At 36.0% G+C, this 12,500-nt stretch overlaps 1 protein-coding gene across 2 annotated transcripts in view; it reads right to left on the bottom strand.

Moving 5' to 3' along the window:
• Positions 1-12,500, bottom strand: part of LOC137642167 (acetylcholine receptor subunit alpha-like 2) — a 39,098-nt gene that overhangs the window by 23,973 nt on the left and 2,625 nt on the right. For both annotated transcript variants that reach the window (XM_068374703.1, XM_068374704.1), the window contains exon 2: positions 949-1,068. In XM_068374703.1, coding sequence (XP_068230804.1) covers positions 949-1,000 — 52 coding nt within the window. In that variant the 5' untranslated portion in view covers positions 1,001-1,068. The remainder of the gene's footprint in view (positions 1-948; positions 1,069-12,500) is intronic.

Raw genomic sequence — 12,500 nt, 5'->3', positions numbered from 1 at the left:
TTGGAGGCAGATGCTAAGAATACGTTGGGGAGACCACAAGACAAAAGAAGAAGTTCTGTCTAGTTGGAGAAGAGAGAATCCTAATTACAACGATAAAGAGAAGGCAGGAAAACTGGATAGGACAATTTCAAAGGAGATAGGTCACTGAAGGACATTTTAGAAAGTAAATTTCAAGGACGGAGACCCAGAGGGAAGAGATAAGAGTCAATGCTATATGACCTGAACGGAGGGAGAAGGTATCAAGTGCTAAAGCGGTGGCCATGAATAGATAATTGTGGGGGCGACGCATCCATGAAAGGACCTACCATAGAGCAGAAGATTAACTATATATATATATATATATATATATATATATATATATATATATATATATACAGTATATATATATATATATATATATATATATACAGTATATATATATATATATATATATATATATATATATATATATATATATATATATATATATATATATATATATATATCGAGTGTGAATGCGTGTTAGCACTTCTGTTTTGTGTGTTTGTATGTGCAGTTCAAAGATTAAAATACGAAGATTAGTTTTCTTTACGTTTATTCTCATTTAAGATTCTTTGTGTTAGGTACTTACGTATCACAAAAGTGCAGAAAACATCCTACTATTTATAGGGATCTCACGTATGGATGTTTTATCACAAGGGTCTCAGGTCTAGCTTGAAGGATGTTTACCCTTCGTATCAACAGTTCCAGAATCCTAATGAGCTCTACTACCATTGTCTATGTATCTATGGTCTCATATACGTGCGAGTCATGTCTTCCAAAAGAAAGACTATTTATTCCACGCATGTAAGTCATAGTATCTACTCATGAAAAAATATGTAAACGAGCCAAAATATTCAAAATGTATGATTACTCTTTCTTTAACAATATGATAACCTTGAATTTCACTCCTTTTTTTCTCCTATTTACCTTGAACTCCTGCTGCAAACAGAAATGCCAGAATCAAAACCTTGTAGTACATGTTGGCGGCTTCAGAGTCATAAGATCCAGCGAACTTAAATCACGTGAGACCAAGTAACTTCCTGTAACCTGAAAATGAGATTGAGATTTTATTAGCCATAGAATGTCAACCAGATTTATGTAAAGTTCACTGAGAAGTAAAAGTGGCCTAATTTCAAAATGTACGAAATATAATTGTTTTTCTGAAGACTGATATCGCAGAAAAAGGAAAAAATAAAACAGCAGGATATCACAGGGGTAAGAAAGAGCCATGAAAAAGATTTGAAAAACACAATACTTTACTCAAATCAATCATTAGTCATTATCTTAATAATACTGAATTTCTTCCTATGTTACTGATTTTTACATACATCTTTGTTACTACATTCTCTCGAAAGACGGGAATATCTGTTAAGTTTCTAGAAAAAGAAATATAGCTGTTTCACCTAGAACTTATAGTAACATCATAGTTCGTTTGATGTATGAATGAACAAGAAATATATCATAATCTAATTAAAAAGCATGATTTTAAAATTATACAAATGCTTGGTCATATAACAATCTACATAAGACCTCATCTCTCTCTCTCTCTCTCTCTCTCTCTCTCTCTCTCTCTCTCTCTCTCTCTCTCTCTCTCTCTCTCTCTCTCCATTGTCTATATGTATATATTTATATATATGCATATATATACATACATCTATACATATATATACATAAATACACATATATACAGTATATATATATACATATATATATATATATATATATATATATATATATATATATATATACATATATATACACACATATGTGTATATATATATATATATATATATATTCGATAACATAACAGTAGCTAAGAAAAACTGCCTACGAAGAAAACTTGAACCTCATCTAAGGTCATATAGGTATCATTCACCTCTTCTGTTTTATGCAGTCCAGCCAACACCCATTCATAATGGCGGTGTCCTCTACTAAGAACCATTTTCACTTCAGTCTTCATCTCTTCATTCCTGTTTTAACTTCAGTTTATTTCTATATGATAAAAATGGTTGAATACACTTCAATAATTTTATAATTTTTGCCATCCCACCTTCCTCTTCTATCCTTTGATTTCTTGATTTATCTCTTGCATTCTGTTATATAAACCTTTCTGTTGCCATAGAAGCGGCTATTCAAGCAACATTGTTTTCCTATCATCATCTCTCACTAGGTGAAAGTATAGAAACGCACGAGTTTCTACCTAGGGTACTTATCAGACGGTAACTTGTTCAATAAAAATCAGTTTTTGCTACACCGAGAATAAAACTTTGGTCTCTCATATGAGAGGTAAGGCTGCCATGCATCAAGCTGTAAAAGATTAAACTTGACTAGTACTTGAGTTGATACCTCGCAGCTTGAGAACCTTTCCTCCATCGAATATTCCTCAAGTTCCTCATGATAGCGTCTTATATGGATTACCCTTTTGAGTGAATATGATAGAAATAAAAAAAAGGGCTTATCACAAAACGATGTAACACACAATCATGATGGCAATGGAAATAAATTCATATCATGCTCTTCTATTTGGCATAATGTGGGTCCCTAGAGATTGCAAACGAAGCAGGGGAAGAAAGAAAGCATGTAAGATTGACGCGCTTAGAAATTTGCGGGTATAGCTGGCATAGAAAGACCCTAAACGGATGCATGTGGAAGAACATGTCTAAGGCATTTGTTTAGCAGTAGAATAGAATGGCTCATGAGGGTCATGATGATGATTATGATGATTTTATATGTATGCATATATATATATATATATATATATATATATATATATATATATGTATATATATATATATATATATATATATATATATATATATATATATATATATATATATATATATATATATATATATATATATGTGTGTGTGTGTGTGTGTGTGTGTGCGGGCGTATGTATTCCATTGTGAGTGTGTTTGTAAGTAGGTTTTCAACTCTAGGCTGCTTAACTTAGCAAAGGAGTGTTTGCAGTAGGAAAAGATTACCAACGCAATATTCACTGCCATATTAATCATAAACAGAATTTAAATGTTTAGTTTGTATATTACACCCAATCTTAGGCGGTCGATACGACTCAGTGGGTTATCATAGTCTATTGATTTTTCCATTAGCTGGTTAATTACATGGATAGGGTCAGATGTCGAATACCTGCCTGTTAAACCTGCCTGCTTTATTGGTTGATTAAAGTCTAGCTGTTTTTCTATTCGGCCTAATAGGATGTTTGTATATATTCCATATATTACGGAGATTATACTTAATAGCCGGTAATTTTTCAGGTCTTCTTATGTCTCCCTTTTTATTATCATCATCATCTCATACGCCTATTTACACAAAGGGCCTCGGTTAGATTTCGCCAGTCGTCTCTATCTTGAGCTTTTAATTCAATATTTCTCTATTCACCATCTCCTACTTCGCACTTCATAGTGCTCAGCCATGTATGCCTGGGTCTTGCAAGTCTTCTAGTGCCTTGTGGAGCACAGCTGAACGATTGGTGAACTAATCTCTCTTTGGGAGTGCGAAGAGCATGCCCAAACCATCTCTTACCCTTCATTATGATCTCATCCACATATGTCATTCGAGTAATCTCTCTTATTTTTTCATTTCTAATCCTGTCCTGCCATTTAACTCTCAGTATTCTTCTGAGGGCTTTGTTCTCAAATCTACTAAATCTATTGGAGATTGTTTCATTGTCATACCATGACTCATGTCCATAAAGTAACACCGATCTCAATAAACTGATATATAGTCTGATTTTTATATGTAATTTCAGCCGATTTGATTTCCAAATTTTACTTAACCTAGACATTTTTTGATTGGCTTTTTTTTTTCAATCTTTCACTAAACTCTAATTCTATAGACCCTATATTGGAGATCATAGTTCCTAAATACTTAAAGGATTCTACCTCATTATTCATCTTCCTTCCAATGATATTTCATCTTCTATTGCATACTCCGTTCTCATCATCTCTGTCTTTCTTCTTTATATTCAGCCCGACTTCGTGTGATATTTTATGTATGCTGGTAAGCAAGCATTGTAAATCCTGTGTTTTTCTGCTAATAAGGATAGCATCATCAGCATACTCTAGGTATGCTAAATTCATATCACCAAGCCAGTCCAATCCTTCTCCACCCTCTCTGACTGTTCTACGTATTATAAATTCCATGAGGAGGATATACGACATAGGTGACAACACATTCCCTCGGAGTACTCCGCTGTTCACTGGAAATTCATTTGACAAGATTCCATTAAAGTTAACTTTGCACTTGCTGTGATCAAATTTACATATTTATGAGGAATTCCAAAATACGCAGGACTCTCAACAAAACTGGGCGGCACACACTATTAAAGGCTTTTTCATAGCCCATAAATGCCATTAAAAGGAGATTTCTATATTCTGCGCATTACTGTACAACATGTCTCAAAATAGAAATTTGGTCAGTGCAACTTCTACCTGATTGACTGCAATAATTACAGAGCCATTTTCATAAATTAGTATAATTGTAAAGTTTTTCCAAGATGTAGGTATAGAGAAGGCTTGTAAAAAGTTTCTGTAAGATTCTCCTCTGTCTATTATTTAATCAATTGTTAAGCCATCTCCTTTTGCTCTGCCTCTTTATATGCCTTTTAATGGTTTCTTTACTTCTCCTACTGGTACAGGGTCAGGTATTTCATTGGTTCTATTGGCAACGTTGTTTCTTATATCACTCTTGTATAGCAAAGTAGAGTATAGAAATACCCTACAATTTTTATCACTCCATCTCTTTTATATTCAACATTCATTTAATTTTCATCCTTTAACTTGATGCTTCTTCCCTTCTTTAGAGTTCCTTCAATTTTAGTTTGAATGTGTATACAAATGTATTCAGTTTTTAGTCTGTTTATTGTTTTGGATAGTTTTGCGAATTTTATTTCCTCTTGAATTTTATCCTCATTTCAAATCTTATTAGTTTTTTTTTTGTTTTTTGATAGTTTTCTTGATCTTGTTTAGGAATTATCCCTATGCTGCTGGCTACTAATACTGTATATGCCGTCAATCCTAACATAACACCACCCAGTTACTGTAGTCTGTCCTATGATACTGTGTGAGCGAACAGTTAGGTTGTAACTTAGAGGCCAGGTGAATGCAACTAAACTTTATCTAACAATCATCGATTTTAAATACAGCGACTTGCGAGCAAGAATGTCACAAAAATTCAAACATGATAAAACAGGAACTAGCATGATATCACAGGTTGGTCTAGTAACAGTGCAGGAAAGAGCGGGTGAAAGATGAAAAATCAAAACAGTTACAGTGTACAAGCGTGAATGGCTTCTCCTAAAAATGACATACATGTGAAATACAGTGCCCTGCTCTAGAGAGACTTACTGTAGGAGGGTATTCTGACAGGAGATATGCTGGTTTTAGGTAATCAGTGGAGACTCAGTCTTCTTTGTCACGAATGTTAATCATGAATGCTGTCTACGTACGATGGATCACGAGGAAAGGGGCCGTGTAAGGAGCATTAGCTGAGGCTCGCTAGTGTCATTGCACAAGAAAAATGTGCGTTGCTGAGTATAGATCTGTCATTATGTGTTGCTTCACTGAGGGCTTGTAAGTCTGGAGCCATACACCATTTCTGCTGCCGAGACATCCAGGGTGTGTTTAAGAGTGGTTCTTAATCCCAGGGGGACCCAGGGAAGCTGAGTAAACCAGTTGGAATTATTGCAGCGGGTCATCAAAGCTGCTTTGAGGGTGTGATGGAAACATTCAACCATTCCGTTTGCAACAGGATTGTAGGAGGTTGTATGATGTAGGGTGATGCCCAGGAGATTCGCTAATGATATCCACAATTGAGAAGTGAAAGTGATGCCCCTGTCAGAAGTAATATGCTCAGGGATACCAAATCTCCCTATCCACCCTGAGAGAAAGGCAGATGTACATGAGGGGGATGATGCAGTTTCCATGGGACTGGCTTCAGGCCAATGAGTGGAGTGGTTAGTGATGGTAAATAGGTAACGATGTACTTGTGATGTGGGTAAGAGGCCTATTACATTGATGTGAATGTGGGCAAAGCAACGCTGAGGTTGAGAGAAGGTGTCCACTCCTGACTCTGTGTGTTGATGTACTTTTGAGGTTTGGAATGAAAGACAGGCGCAGACCCAATCCTTAGCATCCTTAGTAATGCCATGCCAAATGAAGATTGTTTTCAGTAACTGTGAAGTAGAACGGCAAGAGGGATGTGAAAAGCCATGAATGAAATTAAACAGCTAACGGTGTATGGGAGCAGGTATCCATGGTCTGGGTCTACCAGTGCTAACATCAAAGAGGAGGGTGGCGTTGGAGTAGTCAAGGGGGATGTCTTCCTAATGGAGGGATGTGCAGGATATCCAACATGCTTGGTACTCTGGATCTTTTCGTCGGACTTCTGCTAAGCATTGCAATCCAATCCCAGGTGAATGGCGGCCAATGAGTTTCTTGACAGGGCATCAGAAATAGCACTCATTTTCCCAAGGACATGTTAAAGGGTGCAATTGTATTAAGCCTGGGCAGAGAGATTTCAGCGTTGATGGGCAGACCGGAGGCATGTGGTCCGTGCGAATGATGAAGGGCCTACTTTCTAAGATGCGGAGAAAGTGACAGACAGGCAGATGCACCTCCCGCAATTCAAGGTCGAAAGTAGAGTAGCCGGATTCTACCTTGGACAGTTTTCTACTGATAAAGGCCAACGGGAGGGGTGAGCTGTTGACCCCCCGCTCGAGTACTGCACTAATAGCGACGTCACTTACATTGGTGGAGAGAAGGAGAGGTGCAAGTGGCGCAGGAAAAGGGAGAGGATCAGCAGCTTAATCACCATTCTGGCACGTCACGGGAAGGCCATCTGTGTCTTACCGCATTTACATCAGCCTCAGTTGGTGTTGAATAGTTGTCCTCTTCATCAAAACTGGAGGTGTTGATGGAGTTCTTGAAGGTGAGGAAGTAGTTGTTCATAAGGGTGTTAACTTTGGTCATCAGCTCATTCATGGGTAAAATATCGTCATCGGGTATGACAGAGCGTACAGGTTCATGCAAGCGTCGCACCCAAAGGGCACGAAATAAGTTCACCTCACGAAGAGAAACGTGAGCGGTCAGGTTGCAGGTAAGCGATATTAGTCCTTTCCTTGGGGGCAAGGGAAGTCCTTTGGTTCCCCAATGGTTATTGTGAGAGCTGAAAAAATTTAGCTATACGGATGAATGGCAATGGCGGGTACTGCTCCAGGAGGTATGTTTTGAGGGCATCGCATGCAAAGCCAATCGGAGATTTTCAGGAAAATGTCCTTGGGGATCGCCCTGAGAATATAGTCTATTTTGGTGCTTGATTGAGTCACGACCTTGATGTGAAACTGGACTTCAGCACGCTGGAACCAGGCAAATGCTTCACTTTTGGCGAAGGGCGGCCGTGTCATTGAGACGGCGTATGTCAAAGAGGCAAGTTCGGTTGTTAGGTTTAGACTGAGAGGCCAGGTGAATGCAACTGAACTTTTTAAGACAATCATCGAGTTTATATACAGCGACTTGCGAGCAAGAACGTCACGAAAACATAAACATAATAAAACAAGAACTAGCATGATAACACAGGTTGGTCTAGTAACACTGCAGGAAAGAGCGAGTGATAAGATATAAAGTCAAAACAGTTACAGTGTGCGAACGTGAATGAAACACGTGCGGTACACTTTTAAGAAACCCGTAATTTTAATCGGAAATTCTCTGTAAAAATATATTGTTCTCAGCCGTATTTCAGTAAAATACAGGCGACCGTAAATTTACCTTACTTTGTTATCATCTTTTACGGGCTGGTGACTATAATATCAATCTTTTACGTCAATATATCAGTTTTTAAAACGATAAAAATCCTGGAATAAATGTTGCCAGGCATTTACCTGTTTATTAATGCAACTTTTTAAGTGTACCTGCGAAGTCACTTTCCCTCTATTTGCTATAATATAATTTTGAAATAGGTTCACATCTTGCTAGCTATTACTTTATTTATTTATTTATTTAACCTATTAATTTTTGGGCTAGTAAGTGTGCTTAGTATTAAAGGCTACTCATGGATGGCAGAAACAAGGGACAGTAACATTGCCCTATCAAGCAGGACAAAGCCCTAAAGACTGACCATATTTAATTTACATATGATCACCTCCTAAGCCCCTTCTCCACCCAAGCGAGGACCAAGGTGGGCCAGGCAATGGCTGCTGATTACTCAGCAGATAGACCTATAGGCTGCCCCCAGAAGCCCCCATCCTTAGCTCACAAGGATATTGCAGGTGCAGCGACCAAAGAAATTAACGAGTTTGAGCTGGACTCGAACCCCAGTCTGGTATTCATCAGTCAGGGACGTTACCACATCGGCCAGCAGAATGTGTTACAAAGACGAGGTGATTATTGGCAAACTGTCGGGTTTTGCATCCTTCGATAGTTTTTAAAACCTGTAGTCCTAGTAGATGTAAGTGGGATATCGTAGATCGGCGTTAGCCACCTCTGGGTAGGACACACTGACATAGGTAATGTCAGATGGGAATATGTTAAGTTAGGCCATATCCCTTCAATTTAGCAAAACTACATTGAACTTTTTTTATTCCCCTATTGGCAGATGTTCTGAATCTATTTATTCTGTCGAGAAACAATCCTTAAAGTGGTTGCTGTATTCTTGTCTGGAAATTGGCCAGATTTTCATCACCACGTTGGTCACTGTGGATTGATGATGATGGGAGATTTATGTTTGATCACTTACAGAAAACCAATCTTGTATGGTTGGCCCTGATTAGTAAACCTTTAGGCCTACTTATCATGGCAGTGCACACGCACGCACACACACAAACATATTTACAAATATATATATATATATATATATATATATATATATATATATATATATATAAACAAAAGCATCAAATTGATATAAGTAGACTTGGACCAGGGAGGCAATAGATATTTGCTCTATAGGATGAAAATGGAAATATCATAAAAAATGGAGATGGATTGATAAAAATCGAAGAGGATTTCCATACAATTTTATACAATAGTAATATAAGAAATAACTTTGCCAATAAAATAATGAAACACCTGAGATGGTGGTAAACGTAACAACTGGAAAAGTAAAGAAAGCATGAAAAGGCACGAACAGAGACAAAGCAGCAGGAGAAGATGATCTACGACTTGATTTAAAAATATATGGAGGAAATTTCATAATAGTAAAATTATTCAATTTTACACAAAATGTCTGCAGAAATGCTCTATACTTACACCTTTGAATATTTTTATCATTATACTAATTCACAAAAAGGGAGACACAAAACAAAGGAAAAATTACCGCCCAGCAAGTTTACTCTCAGTAATATATAAAACATTTAAATATCTACAAAGATATTATTATGCTGAAGAGAAAGACAGCTAAACTTTAATCAAACAAGAGAGCAGGCAGGCTTTAGAAATGGGTGAGAGTTATGGACAAACATCTAGAAATTGTTAATGAATATAAGTACTTAGGACAAACATTAAATGTTTCCCCAGGACACGGGGCTGAAATTAAAAGAAGGATAAGTATGGGATGAAGAGCTTTTGCTAAACAAAATGACATTATGAAAAGTAAAATGACACTTTCTCTGAAAAGAAAAGTATTCAATGAGATAATCCTACCAGTTTTTACATATGCATCAGAAACTTGGAGCCTCACTAAAGCCACATAGCATAAGCAAGTTACAACTCAAAGAGCTATAGAAAAAATAATGACTAGAATAACACTAAGTCACAGAAAAATAAAAGCATAGATACGAGAACAGCCTGAAGTAGAAGATATTCTAATAATATGTAAGAGAAAGAAGTGGGCATGAACATGACATATAGAGAATGTTAGATAATGGGTTCCTAAAGATTGCAAACGAAGCAAGGGAAGGAAGAGAAGACGATGGATTGCCGAACTAAGACAGTTTGCGGATGTGGCCTGCCATAGAAAAACCATAAATGGACGGGAGTGGAAGGACATGTATCAGGCCTTTGCTTGGCAATAGACTAGTACAGCTGATCATATATATATATATATATATATTTATATATATATATATATATATATATATATATGTATATATATATATATATATATATATATATATATATATACATATATATATATATATATATATATATATATATATATATATTACAAAAGCAATTAAAAACAGACACTTTAACATTTTGGACTATATATATTTCGATCAATCAAGCTTATGGAAAAGCATTCTTCTCATCGTCAGGGATGTAACATGAACATTAACCCAGGTTAATATACATTAATCCGTTATATGAGTAAAATTGAATTTAGAAGGCATGAATCATAACTACTACACTGAATACGATAATCAAAACAAGTACATATTGAAATAACCTTAAATATGATATAGGAGTTTACATAACCCCCCAAAATAACCTAAAATAGAATAAAAGAATTTGGATAAAACAAAAGAGCAAAAGCGAAAATCAACACAAAAAAGCAACTTTCCAAGTAAGGTAAAATCCTAGACTAAAAAACAAAAAGTTGTGGAGAGTTCAACGTCATATCAAGATTGGGGGAATCGAGCAGGGGATATATCCAAGTGCGCTGCCTTGCTGTCTAAACAGGCCAAGTGCCAATTAGGTCAAAGGAATTACAGACAGGCAAACATTCGCCAATGAAATATGAACGTAAATATTTTAGCATATTAAAGGAAAGTAAACTTGTAATCTATAAGGCACTTGTAAGATAATTTAGAAATGTGGCATACACATTTCACAGCATTGCTGTTCTGCTCTGTTATGATTACCTGTGGAACACGGGCTGACAAGCTGAGTTTTGTATATATGAGCCGTGCGTAATGAGTGGGTCATTTTGATGGGAGCTATTAAGCCAATTTGTGATTTAAGACCGAACAAGCCGAAAGATTCAATAGAGAATATTTTCCTGTACTGTTGACAGGCCACCAGTATACGCTACTGTTAACTGTCTGTGTTGATACAGGCATAATAACAGCTCAGCAACTCCCTTGCATCTACACAGCCAAACCAAAACATGGCCTTCAACGTAAGACAGTATTTTCTGCAGGAGAAGCATTTGGAGGAATTTTTTATGATATTTCAAATGTAATTATATATATATATATATATATATATATATATATATATATATATATATATATATATATATATATATATATATATATGTATATATATATATAAAGAGAGAGAGAGAGAGAGAGAGAGAGAGAGAGAGAGAGAGAGAGAGAGAGAGAGAGAGAGAGAGAGAGAGAGAGAGAGCAAATGTCCATGCTGTAAATAATATCTCTTTCTCTGCATGTAATATATAATTATATATGGTGTTCACACAGACATATACACACATTTTATGCCTGACCAAACAACATACAAATTTAGCGCCTCATTGACGTAACGTAGACCTGAAACATGGCAACATCATGTGAGGGGAGATATCACTGACTTGACCCCTATAAACCTTGGTTTTAGATTTATGGGAGTATAGTTAAAAGATTGAGACAAAGATCTGTGAGGCAATATATGAAGGAACAGATGTAGTTGGGTGATCTGTTATGGCTAGTTATACAATGAAAAGTGTCCCGAGGGAAGGTAGAGAATGGCTATCAGGTAAATGGGCAAAAATTTTTAAATTGGAATAATTGATAGATTGCTTATATGCATAAGCAAGATTACAGATGGATGAAAATTCCAGTTCGATGACTGGCGCCTCTATGGAAGTCAGTATGGACCCTCAAGAGTTAGTTGGGGCAACCGACTTAAGTTCCCAAATTACATCCGGGACAATTATGCAAATATACAATTGAGGATCATATCAAATCCTGCAGAATGTCTTTGGATCTGAACATATTTCCCATGGGCAGAGGATTCTTGAAAACAAACTTAGAGTAATAAGGGGATACCAATCAGAAAGGGCTTTCTCAAGTTTACATCTAACTCAAGAAGACCATAAAAGCTCCACGGGTTTACTTTAATATTTCTTATTTTCATGAAGAGATTGATTTAATTTATTTCTGCGTGAACTGAGAATATTCATTTTATCAATATTAGTAAATTGATAAACTAACATGGTGCTTATCTACCCAATACTCTTGGGAGTCTATATATAAATTATTTTATATATTAAAAATCATTACTAGTGTTCTACCAAGATATACCTCTATAATAGCTACATATTCCTAGTTAGATTGCAAATATGTTTCGTATTTATTTAATAAATTAATCTACTAAATATCATTTAATAACAAATTTCATAATTAAGTAAGATGATACATCACAATTTTTGATTGATGTATCACATCTCAAAAGAACAAAGGTATCTCCGACACAATGTTTATGAAATAGGGGCCTAAAAGATACGTGGCACTGATCAATAAACAGCTTTTTGAGGAGACATATGAATATATTTGCACAAGTTAGTCCTAATGGGGAACCCGT

Source organism: Palaemon carinicauda, chromosome 6 (assembly GCF_036898095.1).
Source record: "Palaemon carinicauda isolate YSFRI2023 chromosome 6, ASM3689809v2, whole genome shotgun sequence".
NCBI classification, from domain to species: Eukaryota; Metazoa; Arthropoda; class Malacostraca; order Decapoda; family Palaemonidae; genus Palaemon; species Palaemon carinicauda.
This window is presented reverse-complemented; position numbering and strand designations above follow the sequence as displayed.